The sequence below is a fragment of the Malaclemys terrapin genome, chromosome 6, assembly GCF_027887155.1.
Source record: "Malaclemys terrapin pileata isolate rMalTer1 chromosome 6, rMalTer1.hap1, whole genome shotgun sequence".
Classification (NCBI taxonomy): domain Eukaryota; kingdom Metazoa; phylum Chordata; order Testudines; family Emydidae; genus Malaclemys; species Malaclemys terrapin.
In genome coordinates, this window is record NC_071510.1 from 124,064,207 (window position 1) to 124,089,194 (window position 24,988).

Consider the following 24,988-nt stretch of genomic DNA (forward strand, 5'->3'; position numbering starts at 1 on the left):
ATTCTACCCAACATCACATGCACTCCAGTTTGGGATTCAGCCACATCCTAGGGCTCTGGGTGTGTTGCCCCAATTTTGCATTAACATCCTGCCCATCCCTTCAGTCTTCCAGAGCAGCTTCTCTATCATGCTACCATTGAACACATGTTGAATGGGTTGGGAGAGCTAAGTTTAAAACAATCCCATGTTCAGGCAGAGTCAGTACAACTCATCACTGAGAGGAAGAATAAAGGAAGAATAAACAAGATAGGAAATTGAGAGCAGTCTAGTCCTGGTTGAGCCATAGACCTGTGCATTTGTCATTAGAAAGAGGAGTGGACAGCTAGTCTTGCAGTTAAGATTGAGAGGTGACTTGATGACCAGGTATTAGTATCTTCACAAGGAAAAAAATACCAGCCAGCAAAGGGCTCTTTAACCTACTGGAGAAATGCCAAACAAGAACCAGTGTCTGACTGGTAGTTAAAGCCAGGCACATTCAAATGGAAATAAGGCACAGGTTTTTAACAAGAATGATTAATCACTGGAACAAACTACCAAGGGGAGTGGTGGATTCTCCATCTTGAAATCTATGAATCTTTAAAATGGGAATATTGGCACTTCCCTGCCTCAATGGGATGTTGTGAGGATAAAAGCATGAAAGATTATGAGGTGCTGAGATACTGTAGGAATAAGGGGATATATAAGATAGAAAGATTGTACATGTCACTTAGTCTCACTGTGTCTTGGGCCTGGTCTACACTGGGAGGGGGGATCGATCTAAGTTACACAACTTCAGCTATGTGAATAACGTAACTGAAGTCGACGTACTTAGATCGACTTACCGTGGTGTCTTCACAACGGTGAGTCAACTGCTGCTGCTCCCCTGTCGACTCCGCCTGCGCCTCTTGCGGCGGTGGAGTACAGGATTCGATGGGAGAGCGCTCGGGGATCGATTTATCGCATCTAGACTAGACACGATAAATCGACCCCCTCTGGATCGATCGCTGCCTGCTGCTCTGGCGGGTAGTGTAGACATACCCTCGGTTTCCACATCTGTAAAACAGAGATAGCAAAAGTTCCTTATGGCACAGAGGTGATTTGAGGCTTATGAATACATATCTATAAAAGATGTTGAGGTTCTTGCAAGGAAGGTTCTACATAAGCACAAAGGATTGTTATTGATATTGTTAGTACTGCAAGCAGAGGAACAGTGATTGAGATTCACTGATTTAGATTACAGAGCAGGGGTGGCCAAACTGTAGGGTGACCAGACAGCAAGTGTGAAAAACCGGGATGGGGTGAGGGGTAATAGGAGCCCATATTAAAAAAAGCCCCAAATATCTGGACTGTCCCTGTAAAATCGGGACATTTGGTCACCCTACCAAACTGCACCTCACAAGCCACACGCGGATCTTTTACAGTTAAAGTACAGCTCATGGAGCTCCTACCATCTCCGTCTACCAGACTAGGGGGAAGAGCTTAGGGCTTCTGACAGAGATGACTGGTGCCTGCTGAAAAGGGTGGGGCACAATGTAAAGGTTTGGCTCTCCCAACAGTTTGAGTCACGCCCCCCCAGGCACGTCCTCTCCTCTTACCCTCAAAAGCCCTTCCCTGCGGCTCCCAGGTGTTAGCTTTGCATGGAGAGGCAGCAGCAAACAGCTGCGAGCTGCAGGGAGGGGCCGCTGCTTTAGCTCTGTAGGGAGAGACAGCAGCAAAAGCAGTGGCACTCCCAGCAGTTCCCAACTGTTTGCTACTGCCTCTTCCTATGGCAGCAGCTTCCTTTACCCTGCTTGGGGCGGCAAAAACGCTAGAGCCGGCCCTGTTTGCAGGGAGGGGGCCCGACGGCACCATGTGACCAAGTGGAGCCGGCAAACCCTGGCAAAAATCTGAAGGGGCACATGACCCCACGTGCCTCCCTCATGCGTCAGTTCTGGCTTCTGCCCAGTGAGGAGAGAGATCTCAGGGCTTCAGCCCCCAGGGTCACGCCTGCCAGGGCTTGGGACTTTGGCAGGAGCGGGTCTTCAACCGCGAGCCCTGGCAGGCACCTCCCACAGGGCTGAATCCTGAGTCCCTCCTCCCTGCAGAGCTGAAGCTCTGAGGCTGGGCAGGCATGATTTTGAAGATTATCATATGCAGCCCGGAAGGTCAGTAAGTTTGGCCACCCAGTTATAGCATTTGCCTTATGGGAGATGAGAGATATATTTTACTACAACGGAGGTATCTGCAAGTCTGAAAAATTAGATCCACAGATTAAGAAGAAATTTATTCTAAGAGGTAATAGAAAACTGTTGATTGTGGATTTCTTTTTAGTGACAAAGAAGCAGCTTGCTTTATATAAGCACAATGGTATATAAAAGGCCTTTTGATGATTGTTCTATCTGATAAACACAATTACTTACAACAGGAAATTCAGGATGCTATGTTAACGGAACTCCCTAGCTTCGAAGATCAGCTAATGTACGTGGGAGATACTAATCAGTTTATCCGATATATTCCATTTTTCTTTCTCTCCTTGGGCTCTGTAACTTTCTGTATCTAAAAAGGAAATAAAAATAAGGGAAATCAAAGCACTCTGCTGTAGAGTACATTACAGAGGTAGCACAATGAGAAAAAAAAACAGTAAAGATGAAACATTTTCTGATAAAAGATTTAAGATGACACTTCTGTCTAATTAGTTCTGTCATTTTTACCCTATTCACGAGATCAGCGAGCACAAGCTAGCCCCGAATGAATGTTTATTTTTAATCTTTGTTTTGGAGGTTAGGTTTTCTTTTTCTGCATGATGGCTTTGTTGCTTTCAAAGAGACTTTGATGGTGATTTTGTAATAGCAAAGCATATATGTAAGCACCATCCAGGAAGTTAAAATATAAATGCCCCTGTGTGCTCTCTCTCTCTCTGTGTATATGGTTGGATTTTCAAAAGCATTTATCATTGGCCTAACTCTGATCTCTTTGAAGTCATCAGTAAAAGCCCAATGGGAGTAAAGTTCAGACCATGATGAGTACATTTCAAAGTTCCATCCGTAGCGACTACTAGTGATTTTGGGTGATTCAGTTTTGGGGCACCCAGATTTGAAACACCTTAAAGGGATCTGCTATTCAGAAAGTGCTGAGAACCTGCCCTTTGAAAATCAGGCCCCTTTAAGGTGTCACAAATTAGGAATCTGAAAAACGGAGGCACTCAAAATAGGTAGTCGCTTTTTAAAATATTCACCATGTAGAGATGTGAGGGAAAGGGCGGGGCATGGAGGTATACATACAAAGTCCTCTGGGCTGCAGCTATGCACAGCCCTTTTGTTAGCCTTCTGCACAGGGTGAATTTCACCCTACATAACTTCAAGACAAACTTGTTATGCTGCAGGTCATGTTATTGTGAAGGATGGGTAGGCTCTGATAATTATCTTAATGATCTGCTTGTTTCAAGCACAAAATGAAAGAAATTAAATTGCTGAGACAGACTGGTTGGTCAGTGAGTTTATGAATCTCTGAGCACAGAGGAACAGTATTGCACAGTGGGAGAATGCCAAATAGATTATATTGCTCAAGTCACTGCTTAGTCTTTTTAAAATTCATCTTTTAAAAGATGTGAGTGAATTGAAGCTTAATGGGAGTGGTGAGATGAACCAAAATGGCTGGAGTTAGGAGCAATTTGGACAGGTGGTAGACAAACTTACCGGCATGCAGCCTTGCTAGCACAATTCAGTTTTGACCTACCCTGCCTCTCTTATTATAATGCCTAGCTTCTCTCCAGAAAAAAAAAAAATGTTCTAAATTATGTCAAATTGCATGATGGCTTCATAATGCAGACAAGAGACACCAGGTTCATTGCTGCTTCAGACCTACATTCAACTAGATTTGAGTTACAAGAAAACAATGAAATAAACCCATCAAAGTCAGAGACAGTGTGGTGTAGTAGATAGGGCACCCATTGGGGAGTTAAGAAACTGGGTATATTCCCAGGTCTACTATTAAACAACTGGGACCTTGGACAAGTCACTTCACTTCCCTGTGCATTGGTTTCTGCTCTGCCTTCACTATTTATATTGTAAGCAATCCAGGACAGGGACTGTTTCGTACCGTGTGTTTATACAGGAAGGGGTTCCAATCTGAGTTGGAACATCTAAGTGTTACTTTAATTCAAATAATTAAACTAATCATAGAAAAAAGAAAGTGTTTTATTTCACCCCTGCCCATCCAGCTTTATCCAAACAGTACAGTTTCCAATGTTTTGTCCAGTCCGCTTATCATTGGGAAAGTCATTACGTATCTGTAAAATGGTATAAGGCCTACCTCACAGGATTGATATGAGGCCTAAATTGTTATTTGCAAAGTGCTCTGAGATCTTTTGTGAAAAGGAGCTATGGAATATAAAACATTCTTAGAAAGGTGATTAAGGTGGTTGGCTGGACTCAGGAGATCTGGCTTCTATTCCAGTTTTTCTTGTGTCACCTTGGGCAAGTCTTTTAATCCCTGTGCACCTCAGTCTCCCAGCTGTAAAAATGGGAATAACAATACAACCTTTCTCCTACACTTTGCTGCCTGCCCCTTGTCTAGTTCTGTTGTGACCTCTTCAGCACAGGGTTGTTCTAGGTGTACGTACAGCACCCTGCACAATGTGGGATGTGATCTCTGTTGGGGCTGCTAGGTAGTCGTATTAAAAGTCAGAGCAAGAGCTGTGCATATGTTAGGTGTGGCACTCGCATATAGAGGGCAGTTCCCTTTTTAAATATCCAGTCGCTATTTCTGTGTGATCCAGACTTGGGGAAAAGGGCACAGTAGCTTTTGACAGATTGTCCCAAGTGTATATCCAATCTTCCCAACTGCTGCCACTGTGGCTCAGTGAGAAAATATCAGAAGGGCTGAGGCTAGCAGGTGCTGACTCAAAGCAAACTAACAAAAGGATTGTCTTTCACAGGTTCCTCCCCTCCCCATCTCTTGCTTTTATTATACTGCGAAAATCCCCATCTGCTTTGTCCCTGTAACCAAAAATAGCACTTGGTAACAAGTCTTTGCAGCTAGCTCAGACAGCAACCTCAGTGCATCGTTCTAGCTCATTTTTCGCATCACAGCAAAGGCAAGATTTACAGCTGCTCAAATCAGCCACTAAATTTGTGTGTGTGAATTTTGGGGCAGGTTGCATCTTGGGGTATTTTCAAAAGCACCTAAATGACTTAGGAGCTTACAGACCCTTTTCAAAAGTGACTAGACACCTAGAAGCCTAAGTTTCATTGAAAATCAATAGGGCTTTGGTGGCTAAGTTCCTAAGTCACTTTTGAAAACAGAGCATAGGCTCCAAAATCACTTAAGCACTTTTGAAAATTTACCCTGGGTCTATGTGCAAGTGAAGTGGTGTAAGAATTCTCTTTATACCACAGTGGGACCAGGCATGCAGGAGTAAGTGGCATATGTACCCACTATTCCCACTTCTCAGGTGGGAAGGGACTCTCTCTATCTCTCTCATATACAATGTAATATATTGCCACCCATACCCATGGTATCTGAACACTTTCCACATAAAATCAATAGCAAAGTCCCTAGTTTCAGAGTAGCAGTGTTAGTCTGTATCCGCAAAAAGAACAGGAGTACTTGTGGCACCTTAGAGACTAACAAATTTATTTGAGCATAAGTTTTGTGGGCTACAGCCCACTTCTTCGGATGCATAGAATCCTCAAAATATGTTCCATTCTATGCCTCCGAAGAAGTGGGCTGTAGCCCATGAAAGCTTATGCTCAAAGTCCTTAGTATACTTCATGGAGCCTTGTCTCCAGACCTTTTTTATATACCTAGTACTGCCAACCCCATTGTTCAAAAATCATGAATCAGACTCCCCCAAATCCTGAGACTGGCTTAGAAATGTTGAATTTTTTAAAAAAATAAATAATACATTTTGGTTCTTTATCTTTGCTTTCTGATATCTGAGCCTTTTGGATAAACTGGGGTCATATTTGCAAGCGTTTCTCCACAACCACAAGAACTAGAAACATAATCGTCTTTAAATGAAAGACAAACATAATGTGCCAAGGAGTTGAGGAAGCATCTTCCATCAAGATCAACAACTATTAACTTGAAGTGGCGAACGAGTTCACATACCTGGGGAGCACTATTGTAGTCAACCTCTGACTTGAAATGGAACTCAACATTCGCATTGGAAAAGCTGCCACAACAATGTCTAGACTGAACAAGAGGGTATGGCAAGACAACAAACTGACAGAACACACAAAGATCTGTGTGTATCGTGCATCTGCTATCAGCACACTTTTATATGGGAGTAAGACATGGACCTTATACTCTCATCAGGAAAAGAGGCTCAACCGCTTTCATATGCATTGCCTTCATTGAATCTTTGGAATCTCCTGGAGGGACAGGGTCACCAGCACTGAGGTGCTCATGCAGGTCAGAATACCCATCATGCAAACACTGCTCAAACAGAGACACCTCCGCTGGCTTGGGCATGTGTGCCAAATGAATGATAGGTGCATTCCAAAGGACATCCTCTATGATGAATTGGCATCTGGAAAAAGTCCCAAAAGATGCCCAAAATTGCATTTCAAGGATGTGTGCAACTGAGACCTCAAAAAAATGGACATGGACATGGACATGGACAAATGGGAAGATCACACTCAAGATCACAGCCTTTGGGAACAAGAGCTTAACAAAAGTCTCCGGAGTTATGAGAGGAAGCAGTCCAACTTAGCAGAGGAGACAAGAACTCACAGAAGGCAGACCCCAAAGGGTCGAAATACCACCTTTAAATGTGACAGATGTGGCAGAGATTGTCTGTCTTGAGTGGGTCTCATCAACCACAGGCACAGCTGCCATGAAACCAACTGAGTACATTCTTTACCTTTCAGGGGTGCATACCCATGGCCTCTCGAGACTGAAGGATGTCTACTCTACTATACTTTCTGGTTCTTTATCTTTGCTTTCTGATAGCTGAGCCTTTTGGAGAAACTGGGGTGATATTTTCAAGCTTTGCTCTGCATCCACAAGGACTAGAAACTTAAGTGTTTTTAAATGAAAGATGAAATTTTCATATTTTCATTTGACTCCACAAGCCTGAGTTTTAACAAAAAACCCAATTTCATGAAACTGTTGATGAAATTGCAAGAGCTGGGCAACAGTGGGTACCATTCCACTTGCAACCTTTCATAGCCCTCCATTTGCGTACAAAGAGCCATGTATTCATGAACTTGGGCTGCCAGGTAGTCAGAAAGTATCTGAATCAGTCAAAAGCCATATTATGCCCTATTATTTAATAATAAATTCATAATATGGCACTCAGCTGACCTCAGATGAATTCTTGGTAGTGAACAAGGAAGTTATTGTATGGACAGAGATCATTACCTAAGAAAACGAGTCTATTAATCCTGATGGGGAGGTTTAATATTTGCATTTTCCATGAGTAACCCTATTGATTTGGCAGGACTACATAGCATATTCAGGCACACAACTCTGGTAGTGGAATAGAAAGCCAGACAACATCAGGCACACTTAATCCCTCAAAGACTAAGGAAATTGAAAACTGGCAAATCTTATTGTGGAGCGGTTTGTATTATAGTTTTCATTTAAACTACATCCCAGAGGTATTGCTGTTCTGATCTGTTTCTCTTCTAGTGTTGTTGATACCACCATAAGATTATTGACTGCAGAGTGCAGTATGCACTCCAGACCTAAGGAAATATTGACTAATAGATATATATCAAGGTCATTTATTTCCCACTACAGATTTCAAAGAAATTAAACTATTGCTATAAATGTCCAATAGCAAACCTCTTCTGTTCTACAAGGTTATTAGGGCCCATGCTTTATATAAAAATGGACAGCTGTTCTGGATTGTGAACAAACAAGCTCATCTGCTTGTGTTTGAACATTCATAGGGCATTATGGTCTAATCCACTCCTCTTCTTCATTGCCTCTTTCTTTTGCTTTTATTTACTTGGAAACACCCCTGGTTCAGGGACTAATTATTATTTGTTATCTAGCTGCAGTCATAGGGCCTGATCTAAAGTCCACAGAAGTTATCTGGAATCTTTCTAATGACTTCAATAGGCTTAGGCCCTGAACTTTGTTGTCAACGACATTGTGTGGTGTGAGAGTTGTGCATTTCTACCATCTTTTATCTTGTTTCTCATGTGTGCTGGTCATGTTCCACCTTCTCCTGTAATGTGTTATTTGTTGTTGGTTTTTTTTATTTCAATAAAATATCATTTGAAACAAGAAGGAGAATTGGAGGGTCTAATTAAACTAATTCAAAAGAAGAGAGAATAAATTCTACCAGTTACAGAGTTTAAGCTAAGTGCACTAAAACTGAAATTTATTAATAACATGTACCTCTGTTTCCCTTGCATCTTTTGTCTTATCTATTTAGATTGTAGCTCTTCAAGGCAGGAGTTCTAACTATGTGTTTTTATGTAGCATCTAGCACAAAAGACCCACTATTTGGGCCACTAGCTGCTACCTCAATACAAATAATAATAATTGGATTAAAGGGCAAACCCTTGAAATGGACATCCTGTCACCTAACTTCCCTTCATCCTGTAGGAAATAGAAAACATTGATCTACACTCATTAGCATTCTTTCACTTGATTATGGCAAAACTTTACCATAGACAACTGCAGTTTTCTAAGTCATTTAATAACCCCAGCTTTATTTCTGTATGGGATAAACTGGGTGATAACATGTCCTGAATTGTTACTGACAGCAACTGTTAAGGCTTTGAGCTCTTATCGGTATTCACCAGCTGTTGCTTTTAACATTATATTCGCAAAAACTATAAAAAAAAATTCTAGTTTGTGTGTGTGTGTAAAATCAGACAGGAAACTGTGAATGTCCCTTATGGGTGAATTCAAATTAAGCACTTTCCCTTGAGTGCTGTGTCAGTATGTGAACTACATACTTACTGCCCAATTCAAATGAAACTAGTGTCCATTCAGATTGCTTTTGAAATTGGACACCTCTCAGTTTTCCACACAGGACGGGGAAAGGCTCCATTCTGGAAAGGAGGTGACACAAGTCCGGATTGTCCTTTTTCGGCAATGTCAGTTTTGGCTCAAAAAGCTTCCATGCCATTTTACCAAATTAACCACTCTACTGTTTCCTCTCTTTAAAAAACAATGCTACAGTGTAACCTTAAATAATCTTAAAAGAAAGGGAAATGTAGTTTCTGGTGATCTTTATATGGAGAAAAAGGTGCCATACTGGATCTTTTACATTGACCTGTGAGCTGCCTTTAGTATCATTGATGAGGTATTGCTGAGCATCAGGAATAGAAAAGATTGCTTTTGAATGTATTTATTCCTTTCTGTCTGAAAGAACATAGAGGCAATTTACCTGCCTGGGAGGCCATCTCACATGGAGCGGAATACTACAGGTTCTGTTCTGTCACACCCCCTGTTCCACATTGATGTAAATCCCTCAGAGAAGCTAGTGAGGCAGTGTGAAGTGAGAGGTCTGTAGTGTGCAGGTGACACCTAATTTCATGTCTCTATCTCATGTGTCCCAGAGAGTGCAGTTCATTGTCTTTTCAAGTGTCCAGCCACGATGAGAACTGGAATATGCACTAGCTGGCCGTGGTACCCAATCAAACAAAAGTCATAAAACAGTTGCAGTCAGCAGAGGCCCCTGAGGCTAGAGCTCCTTTGGTACAGGGCCAGCTCCAGGCACCAGCCGACCAAGCACGTGCTTGGGGCGGCACCTTGCAGTGGGGCGGCGCTAGGATTTGTATGTATTTATTTATTTATTTTGGTTTGGCGGCGGGGCGCTCGGAGTGGGGCTGGGGCTTTGGGCGGCGTGGCACTTGGAGGGGGCGACACTTCGGGTGGCGCAGCGCTGGGGGGCGGGGGCTTGCACAGCGCTCGGGGGGTGGGGCTTCGGGCGGCACGGCGCTCGGAGGGGCGGGGACTTGGCGCGGTGCTCGGAGGAGGGGCAGGGGCTTGGCACGGCACGTCGCTCGGAGGGGGGCGGGGGCACGGTGCTTGGAGGAGGGGTGGGGGCTTCGGGTGGCGCGGCGCTTGGAGGGGCGGGGCTTCAGGTGGCGCAGCGCTGGGGGGCAGGGGCTTGTGCGGCGCTCGGGTGGTGTGGTGCTGGGGGGGCAGGGATTTTGGCAGCGCTGGTGGGGGCGGGTTCGGCTGCACGTCGCTCACGGGGGGGTGTTACGGCGGGGTGGCGCTCTTCTTTTTTGCCTGGGGCGGCAAAAAAGTTAGAGCCGGCCCTGCTTTGGTATCAAAGGGAGTTTTTAGAAGAGCATTCTCCGTGTTGGCCTCTTAACTCTCTCACTTCCCCTTTGACACACCAAATTCAGTTAACTTTTCAGTCAGGTTGCAAGGCCCATCTTTTCTCCCAAGCATTTTGGAAAGGAGTAGTCAAGGGCATCTTTTCATTGTGTGTGTGTGTGGGTGGGAGTGTGTGTGTGGTGGGGTGGGGGTGGGCCGGGTAGCGTTAGCTACATTTCTATCTATGGTAGTCAGTTATATTGGAGGATGATATCAATTTGTTCTTTGTAATTGGTATAAGGGGTCCCAGAGCTTTAAAAACGCCCTGATTCTGCCCCTGTGAGCTTTCACCTGAGTTCATTCAGCCTACGCTTCCTTGCTGAATGTACCTCCCAGGCAGGGTGCAGGTATTTAAGATGAATTAGGAATATAAAAGGCCAGCGGCTTGAAAAGGAACCTGTAATGCATACCAAGTGCGGAGTGCAAGGTAGTAGGGAGATGTGATCTGGCTGATGTGCCCCGCTTAGCAAAGTGCATTGTTACAAGTATTCCAACCCACTGGCCATGATTCTTTAATTGCCTCTCTAGGAACACACATTTCTAAGCACTGGCTGCATCAACTGCAGTTTTATATTGCAAAAATCGCCACAAAAGCAGATTGTATTCTCCTAGGACCATGAATGGGACTAAGAGGAGGCTCATATGATGACTCCCAAGCCCATTTTATGGTATGTTCGCCATGGGACTATCTATGCTTCTATGTCCCTGTGACTCGGGGCAGGTCAACACTTAAAATGCTGCAGTGGTGCAGCTGTGCTGCTATCGCACTTCAGTGAATGTCCTGCTACACCGACAGGAGAGCTTCTCCAGTCATCATCATTAATTCACCTCCATGAGAGAGGGTAGCTATGTCAACGGGGGAGGCCTTCCCATCAACACAGCGCTGTCTATACCAGGAGTTAGGTCAGTATATCTGCATTACTCATGAGGAGTCCTGGAACAATTTGTATAGCGGAGGTGCTGAGAGCCATTGAACCAAACTATAAGCCCTGTATATGATGGAAACCACTTCAAGCCAGGGGGCGCTGAAGCACCCCCTGTACCTCTAGTTCCAGCGCCTATGTCACTCACAGGCATGGATTTTTCACACCCATGAGCGACGTAGTTATACTGACGTACTTTTATAGTGTGAATCTGGCCTAAGAAAAGATCCTTTCCTTGCCTTTTCTAGTCCTTTCTTTTCCCAGACTGTAAGAAAGGAAATAAGACGGGAAGACATTAGTGAAACTCCCATTAATCTTCTTCTGTCAATTCTTATCCTGCCGAAGTGTGACATTTTGCCTTAACTGGTGCCATCATTGGGGAAGATCAATGGCATTAGTTTAATGAAGATACCATTCAAGTGTTCTACTTAATGAAAGGTTCTGATTTACCCTCCCAATAAACTCAGAGATTAATAAAACCTCAAAATTAAATTACACATTCCAGAAAAAAAAAAACACAGCTTATTCCCTGAATTACCCTCCCCCATCACTTGTAGCAAATAATTCTCTCTTTGAAAAGCAGCCCAAGTAATAAATTGAAAGCTGGAACATGTGTTCTGTACCCTGTGCATAATGGCAGTTTGATACCCCTTACATTTGCAATGCTTTCTTACTCTAGCAAACTATTTCTGAAAAAAAGGCTATTCCATTGCACTCCACTTCTATATAAATCCATTATAAATTCTCTCCCTGTCTCCCCTGTATAGAATACCCACTTCAGCAGAATAGATAGAATCCCAACAAATGATCAGCATGTGAAGAAGGTGGAGGGGGAAAGGAAGAGTTTTGTAGTGCTTTCCCTTTCATGGCTGAGGTATAGCAAAATATTCTCTGTTTGTTTGGAAGTCAAGCCTTCAATGGCTCTTAGCTATGAATACTATAAAGAATGGTATATACACATCACACTTCATGCCGTGGATGAAGCAGCAGGCAATTTCGGTGACACACAATGCTGTTTGTTGCATTTTGAACAGAATTTATCATGACATGTCCAGCCTAATGTTTAATGTCCTAATTCAGCAAGGTACTTAAGCATGTACACAATTTTAAGCACGTGAGTAGTCCCAGGGAAATCAATAGGACTATTCACATGCTTAAAGCGAGACATGTATTAAGTATTTTGTTGAATATGGGCCTCAGAGAACTTACTCCAGCACTAGAGATTATTTTAGTTCTGGACTTGTGGCGTGCTAGTCAATCAAATTTTCCATTACCTCTACAGATCCCCTTCTCTCTCTCTCTCTCTCTCTCTCTCTCTCTCACACACACACACGGTTCCTGTTACCCCCTCTTCCTCCTCTGCAATCTGGTTCTCCATGCATACATCACCCTCTTCCTCTTCGGGTATCTATCATATTAGTCCTGCCTTCCCAGTAGTGATAACATAATATTAATTAGGGAGAGATTTGATTGGGTTAGATCATATCTTTGCAAAGGTTTGCACATTGGCTAGCACACTCAGGGCCATTGTCCTGCAATACAAATACGAAACACATAATTATAATTATGATTATGAATTTGAAAGTTTAGGTAGGTAAGAATAAAGGGGATTGGTTAAACTGGCTTTAAAGTTGCTTTGTGCCACCAAAGCAGTGCAAAAGTGCCTTAGCAGGAATCAGAATTTGGCTCCTTTGGGTTTTTTTTTGTTTTGTTTTGTTTTTTATTTTTCCTGATCGTGACTAAATAAACAATATTCACAGCCTTCATTTTACATGCTAATCTTTTTTGTAACCATCTGTTGGCAGCAGATGATAAAAATTAACAAAACTTTGTTGTTGCTCAGAAGAAAATTTAAACAAATTCCTTGGGTTTTAAATACTAAAAACCAAATTAATCTTTGAAGTTATTTTCATACAAATAGAGGGATCCTACTTCTAATAAGTATCTTTAAATAAATGTCTTATTTTTTTTCTGCCCTCTTCTGCCCGACAATACATTCTGCTAGGCTTTGCAATCAGTGCACCTTTAATGATTACTGATGATTTAGAAAATTGTGAGATCTGTGAAAACACTTTGAGCAATTGACCCTTAATCATTCTTCTTGAAGATTGATACTGAAGATTTAACAGCCCTCAGATTCTCTTCATATTAGAAACAGAGCTGCCCATGGAAGATGTGAAATAGTATGGTTTTGAGTATCCTATTTTGTCAAGTCCCAACTCCATCTTTCCAAATTTACATCCTGGTATAATGTTGCCTTAAACTTACCCATCAATTCTGCCGTTGACAAGATAAAGCCAGAGGAATACAGTTCAGAGAAGTGAAGTACAGCTTCAGAGCCAAACCTGCAGGTACTTCCTTGTTTCCAGAGCTGGCTTTACATAAAACACCAGGCCCATTTAGTTATCACTATATGTATGCGATAATGAAGGAGTAGTGATTATTGCCAAGTTCTAACAATAGGTCTGGGCGCTTTGTGTATTTCATGTCACTCAAAACCATCTATGTCTCTTTATTTAAAACAATGATAGCTCATAACACAAATTAAAATAGCTGGGAGGGGAGGACTCTGTTTGACTCTGGCTAGTGCTGTCTGAGCAGTGGAGAGGACCACAGTGGGGATGAGCATGAGAGAATTGTGTGAGCCCTGCAATCTGAGGCTGATTGCACCTCCAACTTCATGGTTATTTATCTGTTGTTTCCTTCTTCCAGTGTATTTCTTTCTGCCTCCTGCTGCAGCGTTTCTGGGCCTCATTTATCCTTGGGCTCTTATAGGGGCACAGTGGAGGCATCTTGAGCCCTTCATTATTCAGCGGTTGGGGTAGCCCATGGCATACCCCAACCAGGATGGCATTGGTAGCTGTACTAGCTTGCACACCTGCAGGTGGCACAGAATTCCTGCACATTGATCACATTGACCATACCTCGTCCTGGTCTTGATATGTCTCCTTCCCTTGCCCACCTCCATCATGCCTCCTGTCTGACTTGAAATTTCCATTGCACTGGGGGTTCCTATAGAGATAGCACAGACCTGTCTCGACTCCTGGTATACATGTCTCCTATGCCATTGATAAAGCCTGTGTGGGCTTTACACCTGCCCTACAGCCTAGCTGGGTGAAAAAGGTGGTAGGGTGATATAAATCAGGCCCTACCAGTGCAATCCTACTGACTTCAGCAGAGTTACTTTTGATTTATACCAATGTAAATGAGATCAGAATCAGACCCTGCATATTTATTACACACTATTTATAGCAACTGGAACAAGGTCACATTCTAATTACGAACACTCCTAAAGCATGCCAACAGCAAACTTAGCATCCAAAAAAAAGGAACAAATGGGGCAGTCTTCTTATGTGACATCAGCTTTTGTGTAAGTCTGGGGAAAGTGAGCAATGGAACGAGTTGTAATGCACTCCCCAAAATGATTAATTGTGTGGCAGCCTTTATCTCATCGCGCCTTGTAATCTAGAAAGCCAGCAAAACTGAGCCCACGGAATTGCTTGCAATGAAGTGCGAGTGAGGTTTGCTCAACTGATTACCTCTGAAGACTTCCAAATGGCTTTAAGAGTAATGTCGGTGACTTGAAATTCTGCACTTGCACTTGTGCCGTGTGCGCAAATTATCCCCATGTTGCTCATTTAGTGATGGGGCAGAAAGTAGGCCATGTTTTCCAGTTTGAACTGATTTCCTTTTGATCTTGGTTTTCCCATTGTAGTGAGGGATGTCAGTGCTAAGTGGCAATGATGAAATAGTTAAAAATGTAAATGGCTGGAGAATGATGGTGGTGGTGGTGGGGAGGGAGTTAAAATCTTTTTTTAATCTTCCAGGACATAAATAATTTCTAGGTAAATAATGTCAGTGCTGCTTGTATTTAGAAAGAAACCTTGATTGATTTGCCTCTCCAGTCTAGTTTTACCTATCTTATACCACAACGATCACAATGGTATACAAGCATAAAGTGAACAATATCATTTAACCGATGAACATAGTGGGCTGGATTCTTAAACCAACCAGAGATTCCCCCTGGAAACTTCCACCTGTGCAGGACAAATCACTGCCAGTGTAAAGCCTCCTATAACACTGTGCCATTGCCGTAACCTTTGTATAAGGGTGTAGAAGAGTGGCCTCATCCTTGCGGCGCCTCCTGCTGGTTAGTTCTGGGAATTAGCTCTTCCAGCAACCAGAGTGCCCCCTGCAGGCTGGTGATCCGCCTTACTTGTGGCCCCGTGTCCCTCCCAGGACCCCAGTGCCCTTGTACCTGGGGTGCTGCCCCGTAGCAGTAACCCCTCAGTCTTTAGGGTCTCCCCTCCCTGGGGAACCCCCACCCACTACCCCACTTCACCTCAGTCTTGGCTACTGCCCAGTCTCCATCTAGCCCCATTCACTAGGGCAGACTGCAGTATCAGCCACTCATCACAGGCAAAGGGGTTCGGACCTGCTGCCTCTGCCTACCTGGGGGCTTCCCCCTGCAACTCTACACCTATTAGGCCTTGCCAGGCCTGCAGCCTGGAGCTTTCCTAGGCCCAGCTCCTCTGGCCCTTCCCCAGCCCTGCTCCCAATCTAGGTGTCTGATTAAGCTCCCTGCAGCTAGGCCCTTCTCTCTCTGAACATAGAGAGAGACTGAGTTCTTGCTCCTGGCTCCCAGCCTTTATGGGGCCCGCTGGCCTGACTGGGGCGTGGCCCAGCTGCAGCTACTTCCCCAATCAGCCTAGTAGCTGCTTCCCCCCTGCAACAGCCTTCTCCCAGGGCTGTGTTTAGCCCTTCAGGGCAGGAGCGGGTGTTTACCCTGCTACAAAGGGAAAGGAGGGGTCAGGTTACGGGGCATATAGGTGTAAGTCAGCTTGAACTCCACTAGGCCTGATCCCCTTCCGGTTTAAACTGCAGCGCTTACGCCAGTGGCCAAAGTTAGAGTCATGCACCTGCTGCTCTAACTTCTGCCAACACTGAGTGGCCGGGTATTAGGGAGCAGCAGGCAGCTCCATGTAGTCATCACCGTCTTGGACGTAGTGGAGAATGGAATTCAGAGAAGAGCCGTGCAGCTTCAGAGCCAAACCTGCAAGTACTTCCCTGAATAATTCCATTCTGGCTGTCACTAGCCAGTATTTTACAGTGAGGATCATTTGTTTCTGTCAAAATACCATCCTTTTAGAGCCTGATCCAAAGCCAATAGAATTTTTTTCTATTGGGTTCAATTGGTTTTGGATAAGGCTTTTGGAACGGAGTTGAACAGCCTGCCTTCCCTTCTTCCTTAGTTTTGCCATCAAAGCCCATTACATCTTGTAGCAACCACTCTAGACTGAGACTAAATTAAGCTTTTAAGTCTGTAGTTGTCACTGTTTTTCCCATTGAAAAGCTAATGAGGGCACCTTGGATGGAACTCTAAGTAACAAATGTTTAGGAGAATCCTTGTAACTATTATCGTTTCACCTGTGGCCTACATAATTTCTCCATGGCAACCCGGAGCTCCTAATGACTTAGGCAGAGGGCGCTGATTGCCACCACTGCAGGTGTGAGGTGTGTGAGGGGAGAGATATTGCTTTCTAGTATGGAGACCAACGCCAGCCTTGCCACGCTGATTTAGCTGCCTTTGCTAATGCTAACTCTCTGAATGAAACACCCTTTGAGCTGCTGCTGCGGCTGTTCTGACAAAGATGAAAAGGTTAAACACAGCACAGACTGATCCTGAAGGAGATTTTCTTTGTATTGACAACCTAAGGGCATGCGTAGAAAATTGATCCATTTTGTTTCTTCATCCCTCCATCCCAAAGTACAAATGCTTTGGTGTTCTTCAGCTGGTGCAGCCCGGAGATTGCCAGTGCCTCCCCATCTGCACCCAAGCTTGGCATTTCATGCTGTCCTTTCGGTTGTACAGGACTTGACCTTAATATGGAGCTGGCTGTCATTAACATGGCAGCTCATCCATCACTGCCTCCGCATGCTGTCAGCAATCCATTTAATCTCACTTGTAATTTTCCAAGGGAGGCTTGCAAAAGCCACAAACAGAATTTTAATGCTGTAAAATGCTGTTTGGAGCCAGGAAATATTTCTTTTCATTGTGAGGTCATGCCACGCAAACATTCCCCAAGTTCAGCTTAGCTCCCTTTACTTTAGGAGATCGCACCTCTACATAGAGCCCACCAGCAGCTACGTACCCATACACCCCAAATGGGCCACATTCTTTGCTAATGTGACTGGTGAGTCAGTGGCCAGCTCAGCTCCCTGACCCCAACCTCTACAGCTTACCCCTCCAACTCGCTCTTCAGTTGAGTCCTGCTTTTCAGCTGTCCAAGCTCACTGTCCCGTCCAGCTCGATGGCTGCTTCCATAGGGCCTGATTCAATCCCGGTTTAAATCAGTAGAAACACTCGTACACACTTCACCCAAATGGAATTTGGATCAGGCCCATGGAGCCTTCAACAGCCCTTCACCGTAACTCCCTCCTTCTGTCCATTGTCCCACACATAGTCCTCCAGGCTCCAGTGTGCCATTATTGAAAAAGAGTGAACAGGATAACCCAGGTAATTATAGGCCTGTCAGCAAGATAACAGAGTGGCTGATTTGGGATTTGATGAATAAAGAATTAAAGGAGGATAATATAATTAATGCCAATCAGCGTGGATTTATGGAAAATAGATCTGTCAAACTAACTTGATTTTTGTTTATGAGATCACAAGTTTGGTTGATAAAGGGAATAGTGGAGGTAATATAATTGGGGTACGTCTACACTGCAAGTATAAACCCATGGCTGGCCCATGCCAGCTAACTTGGGCTCACAGGGCTTGGGCTAAGAGGCTGTTTAATTGCAGTGTAGACATTTGGGCTAGGAGTGGAGCCCAGGTTCTTGGATCCTGAAAGGTGGAACGGTCCCAGCCTGAGCCCGAATGTCTACACCCAATTACACATATCCTTAGCTTGAGCCCCATGAGACTGAGTAAGCTGGCATGGGCCCGACATGGATTTCTAATTGCAGTGTAGACATGTCTTTAAGATTTCTGTCAGGCATTTGACTTGGTACTTCATGACATTTTGATTTTAAAAAAACCTAGAATGATATACAATTAAGATAGCACACCTGAATGGATGACAAGCTGTTTAACTGATAGGTTTCAACATGTAATTGCACATGGGTACTCATCAACAGGCGGGTGTGTTTCTAGTGGGATCCCACCGAGATCTGTTCTTAGTCCTATGCTAGTTAACATTTTTATCAATAATCTGGAAGAAAATATAAAGTCATTGCTGACAAAATTTTCAGATAACACAAAAGTTGGGAGACTAGTAAATAATGAAGAGGAGGACAGGTCACTCATACAGAATGATCTAGATTTCTTGGTAAGCAGGGCTCAAGCAAAACAATATGTGTTTTAGTACGACTAACTGTAAATGTATACTGCTAGGAACAAAGAAAGTAGACCATACTTACATGATGGGGGACTCTATCCTGGGAAGCAGTAACTCTGAAAAAGATTTAAGAATCATGGTGGATAATGAACTAAACACGAGCGCCCAGTGCGATGGTGTGGCCAAAAGGGCTAATGCAATCCTGGGGTGCATAAACAGGAGAATCTCAAGTAGGAGTAGAGAGGTTATTTTATTTCTGTATTTGGAACTGGTGTGACTGCTGCTGGAGTGTCCAGTTCTAATGGCCACAATTCAAGACGGATGTTGATAAATTGGAGAGGATTCAGAGAAAAGCCACGAGAATGAGTAAAGGATTAAAAAAACTCGCCTTACAGTGATAGACTGAAAGAGCTCAATCTATTTAGCTTTACAACAGAAAGATAAGGGGCAACGTGATTACAGTCTAGAAGTACCTACATGGGGAACAAATATTTAATAATGGACTCTCCAATCTAGCAGAGAAAAATGAATTTTTCAGATTATCAAGAGCCAATGGCTGGAAGTTGAAGCTAGACAAAATCAGACTGGAAATAAGGTGTACATTTTTAACACTGAGAGTGATTAACCGTTGGAACAATTAAGCAAGAATTGTGGTGAATTCTCCATTACTGACCATTTTTTAAACTAAGATTGGATGTTTTTTATATACGCTAGGAATTAGTTTGGGAAAGGTCGACTAGATGATCACAGTTGTCCCTTCTGGCTTTGGAATCTATAAATGTGTAAATTTCATCAGCTCCGGCACAAGCCTCCACCCATACTTTCTCCAGTATGATCAGGACTTTTCTCTGGCAAATCATAACAAGTTCATCAACCAAACAGTGTACCCTCCCTAGAGGAGTTACAAGCGCCATCTCCCAAGGAACATATTCTGCAATTTTCTCCGTTTCCAAGGGATCAGGGCTGCCTCCAGTAAATTCCAGTTCTACATTCTAGGATTCCCCTACTCCCATGATATGGGCCTCCAGGCAACCGTGAGATGTTAACAAACCTTTGGTTAGTACTGACCTGGGCTGGATTTGATCTCACAATGGAGTCACTACCCTGAAATTAGAGGCACACGGGGCTGACCGTTGCAGTTATGTAGAGCCCCAGTGCCTTTATTCAGTGCTTTATACCCCATTACTAATCTTTGGAACCATCCAATCCCATGACTGATTTATTATTTGGAAAAAAATAAATCTTGCACTTTTCCTCTGCACATTGCTGGGAGTTTAAAATTTCATTTGCAATCAGATAATTATAAATTGATTTACTATATAGATATTCTAGAGTTATGCTCAGACTTTCCATTTGAAGACCCTGTTTTCAGTGACTTCTAACTTTGCCAACTGGGCTGAAGTTTACCAGGTTGGGAGTCTGCCTCAGACTTGGGAAGTTTCAATAAAAACAGTTCAGCAGTGCCCGAGTACGAGATAAGGGGGAAATGCCACATGTTGCCTATTTTGAAAATTTTTAACCATTTGTTGTGAAGCTTTAGCACCTCCATGCTTTGAAGCAGGGACATGAAATTTGGTAGGGGGTTCATGCTGGAGTCAAAGAGCTGTCTTTTGCTATCTCTCTGAAAATCCAATCAAATTTGTGCAAGTTATAAACCAGTGAAACTAGCTGCACTGAGTTTATTAGAGACCTCCAGCAAAATTCTCCAAACAATCTGTCTGTACTGAGTATATGCCACCCCTACTGAGCTCCATGCTAACTATAACAAGCATGCACCACCCCCACAGAGATTACTAAGCATGCTCCATTCTCTGGCTAAGGAGGTCTTTTCCTGCCATTGTTCCTTTTGTCTGGTGGGAGCTTCTGTTGTGTCAGGCAGCAGAACTGAGAGAAGAGAGACTCTCTCTCATAGAATCATAGACTACCAGGGTTGAAAGGGACCTCAGGAGGTCATCTAGTCCAACCCCCTGCTCAAAGCAGGACCAATCCCCAATCTCTCCTGTGCTCTCAATGGACCCCATCCAGGAGGAAGTATGAGGGAAGCTAGGAGGAGGGCACAGAAAGACTATGAAGGGGATGGGGGCAGGGACAGAAGAGTGGAGGGGAATGGACTAGGCATTTTCCAAGGTTGAATGCTTGACTTTGAAACCTTAACATTCTTTTCACATCATTGTTTTAGGGGTTTTAAAGATTATTATTTTATGTAATAGATAAAAACTTCAATAAAATTACAGCTTTGTTTATGGGTTTGCTCAGAATTGCAGCGCCTTTCAAAAAGTGAATTCCTCCTCCAGAAGAACAAGGCACAATGAGAGAATGATTAAAAAGTACAAAATAGGCCATAAGAGTCTTCTATTCACACAATCAATTTCTCACTGGTGCCTATTAGACATATGGAATCAGGCATTTTGCTTACACAGCTGCCCTGAGAAAAGCAAGGAGCATATTGCTCCCATCTCCTTTTGCAGAAGGTGGGCAATTATAGCAATCTTAAAGTGATAACACTCTTTCTTGGTGTCATTGAGTATCATTTAGGGTAGCATACAACCTACTTATCTACCTTTACAATATTTGTAACCACTTTAAGATTAAAGTAATGTATAATCCTGCTAATGTTTCAAATTACTGGGCTGAATACAGGGGTATCTGGGTAAAATGTTATGTCCTGTTTTATGTCAGGGGTCTGATTAGGTGATCTGTTGGCCCTTTCTGGCCTTAAACTCTATGGATGAATATGAAAGTCTGCAACTGTCCGAAAAAAAGTATATGCATGGATGTGATAGCTACACACTAGTTTCCAGGCTGAATCAGTCTAATGGTCCATCTTGTCCAGAGTCCTGTTTCTGACAGTGAGCAGCACCAAATGTTTCAGAGGAAGGTGCAAAAAGCCCAAGATAGGAAAATGATGAAATAACCTATTCATAAAGAAAGTTTCTTTCTAATGTTAGCCAGTAAGTGGTTTGCTTATTCCCTGAAGCATTAGGTTATATCTCTAATAAATGTGACTGGAACCCTGGTTCAATGTGGCTGGGCTGAAGAAAAAATGGCTTAGCCCTGAGGTACTCAAAGGAAATTGGTATTTCTCACAACCTAGGATCTACTTGGATATTGATAGGGGTCTTACACAGCCCTCATCTTAGTATCATGGTTTTAAACTTATTTGAATACATCCTTATATCTAAATACAAATACATATAAAAACGGGGACTCCTGGCCTTGAATTTGAATTCAATTCTGAAGGTTTACCCTTCTAGCTTAGTACTCAACACAGGTTTGCATGCCGGTCTGGGGCTTAGGTCCACATCCCTGCCCTTCCGCAGATTTCCTGGGTGATCTTGGGTACATTCTTTAATCTCTCTGTGCCTCCATTTCCCATGTGAAATGAGGATAAAAGTATTTCCCTGCCTTTCCGGGGTGTTGCAAGTTGCTTAGATACTGTGGTGATGGAGGCCAGAGACATATAGAATACTTATATTCAGAGAGCTTGTGGACAGTCTCTGACACATCTTAGTCTCTGTGGCACAATCTGTTAGTATGTTTGGCTATTAACCAAAAGATTGGTGGTTTATATCCATCTCAGGGTGGATCTCCTTGTGATGGGTTCCACCTGGAACTAGGGTACCACTGAGCCCTGTGACCCACCAGTCAGGGCTCCTGCTCACACTGTGTTGCTGTGACACGCTGCAAAGCCCTTCAAGCTTGCACATTCATCAGCATTTACACAGGTAGGGACACACCCAGCTGCAGTTACATGCAGGCTCTCTAACCAGCAGCCTCCCAGCCTAGGACCCCAGATCAGTACTGTCCTGCCCTGGTTAATGCTGGCCAGTAGATGGGTTTAATACCCAGTCCACCTCTCCCTCAATGTAAAGAGGACCATGCACAGTTGTGGTAACCAAACTGAGACTTTTCCCAGAACCTTAGTCAAACACACACTGGTTTGGATTAAAACATAAAATAAAATTATTAATTACAAAAATATATTTTAAATGATTATAAGTGATAGCAAACAGATCAAAGCAGATTACCTAGTAAATAAACAAAACCTCAAACTGAGATTAATATATTAGGCTAGGAATTAGCAACTTCTCACCCTGAGTGATAAACAGGCTGGCAGATTCTTAAGGCACAAGCTGCCTTTGCTTTGCAGCTTGGGTTTCCCAGGTTTTCATACAAAGGCTAGAAATCCCTTTAGCCCGGGACCATCACTTCACCCAGTTCAGTCTTTGTTCCTCAGGTGTTTTCAGATGTGTTGTTGTAGGGAGAGTGATGTACCATCATGATGTCATTTCCCCCTTTTATATCTTCTTCCCACTTGCTGGAAAGCTCTTTTGCTGTGACCTGGGTCAAACAGTCCCCATTGTGTAGTGCTCTCTCTGGGATGTTTTATTGTACACACTTCCTGGGGCAATTCTTGTGCTTGTGTGCATTTCCTCAATAAGCGATTAACATTGTTTGGCCTTGTTACTGTTGTATCTGAAAGGCAGCTTTTGGGTGTTTTCAACCTCACAACATGTTTCAGTAACACAAACTAGCCAAACTTCATAAATTCACATACAACGATAACACATGCAATCCAACAAGATATTAATGTCTAGCAGATCAAGACTCTTAGAACGATTCCTCACAAGGCATACTTTGCACAAAACACATCCTAATAATATGACAGTAGTGAATAAGGGGTGCCAGGGTGTCACACTCCTGTGATACACAGGTCATACTAGATGATCTAAGGCTCCCTTCTGGCCTCAAACTTTATTAACCTGTTGTTGTCAATGGCCTTTTTTTTTTTTCCCCGTAGGTCTCAACTGAAGAAGGCATGAGCTTGGCAAGAGAGTATTCGTGCTCCTTCTTTGAGACCTCAGCTGCCCTGCGCTTCTACATTGATGATGTCTTTCATGGATTGGTGCGCGAAATCCGCAGAAAAGAGTCCTCGCTGCCCCTGACAGAGAAGAAGATGAAGAGGAAGGACAGTCTGTGGCAGATGCTGAAAGGATCTTTGAAGAAGAAAAGAGAAAGCACAACTTGATGGCACTTTCCAGTGGGCCACCTTTAGGGAGCTGATCACAGTCATCTGTAGCAATTCCTAAGGCAGCATTTACACAGCATCTTCAGGGCCCAGTTCTGGAGTCCTTTCTCTGCTTTCATTCAGTCCTTATGCAGGAATAACTTCTATGAGGCCCAATCTGTGGTTGCCTGGTGGCCCCTTTATCCCAACATAGCCAATGCAGAAGGAGCCACATAGAAGTCAGTTACCCTTCCCCTCACTCTTGGCACAGTAGGCCCTCTTGTGTAAGGTACAGAGGCCGTGGCGTGAACAGTGTACTTTTCCCTGCATGATCCCCCAGCAAGGGGTATTCAAGGTCATCAAGGGTAGGAAAGAGTATTTTAGGTGTGGAGCAATTCTCCAAAAAGGGCCATTAATGTACCCACTATACACACTCCCAAATCATATATCATTTGAAAGCTTATTTTATGTATGTTTGGATGAATTATCATGTGGTGCTTTCACATGGTGCTGTAAGCTGGTAGGCGTGGTGAAATAATGGAACCCCAAATGAAAAAGTGTCATGTTGTGCATAGTTCCTGAAACATTGCAACCTGACTATAACTACAGTTTTTACTGTTTATGTTAATTTCAACACCTTAATGTGGGGTTCATTGCTCAAAGCTACCAAACAACAATCTATTAAAATGTTTTTATTGGTTTTCCATGGACCAGTATATTTTTTTAGAATGATTAAGTTGTTCAGCATGTGGCAAAAATGCCGAATATCAGCATTTTGCAATAAACTAACATGAAATGTTTTCACATCATAGATTCTTAATTGTCAAAGTATCTCATAAGTGATTATAATCGTTGTCAATATTTTCAGTTGAAATTTACGACCTGATCAATCTCCCACAGAAGGTTATGCACCAGTAGCAGTAGATTGCATGCCCATAATTTGTCCCACCTAGAGGGTAGATAGAAATGTATGTGAATTCTTAATATAATGCTTCTCCCTTTGTAAGCTTTTGTACATACCAAGTAGCATCTAGTCTGCTCGGTAGAAGGTTTTAATTTGTATTTGTCTATGTGTGCAGTACTAGCCTTTGAAATATTCTAGAAACTAGCTTTTTAATTCAGTGACACTTATGCACAGGCTGATATTAGTATTAGAGACAACAATACACTCACTGCTTCATACTACGTTTCAATCAAAGTTCTCAATCAGCAAAAATGGCAATTTTGATATTAACATATAGATCTAGTTTATATATAACGTAGCACAAATCTGTATGTTTGTACAAAATGAAAAATTATGTTAGTGGGGGTGGTAATGCTAAGAATATACTTTGGGAATTTTACTTCTACAGGGAAGTTACAGTATGTGAAGACTTGGAGGATACAAGCCCCTTAAAAAAAAGACTCCACAAACTTTTTCAAATGTGTTATTTGCCAAGAAAAATCAAAAGAATGCAAAACTGTCA

General features: G+C 43.1%; 1 protein-coding gene across 1 annotated transcript in view; it reads left to right on the forward strand.

The window, feature by feature from the left end:
• Positions 1 to 24,272, forward strand: part of RIT2 (Ras like without CAAX 2) — a 267,783-nt gene extending 243,511 nt beyond the window's left edge. Inside the window, exon 5 of the mRNA XM_054032420.1 lies at positions 23,316 to 24,272. Coding sequence (XP_053888395.1) covers positions 23,316 to 23,543 — 228 coding nt within the window. The 3' untranslated portion in view covers positions 23,544 to 24,272. The remainder of the gene's footprint in view (positions 1 to 23,315) is intronic.
• The last annotated feature ends 716 nt before the right edge of the window (positions 24,273 to 24,988 follow it).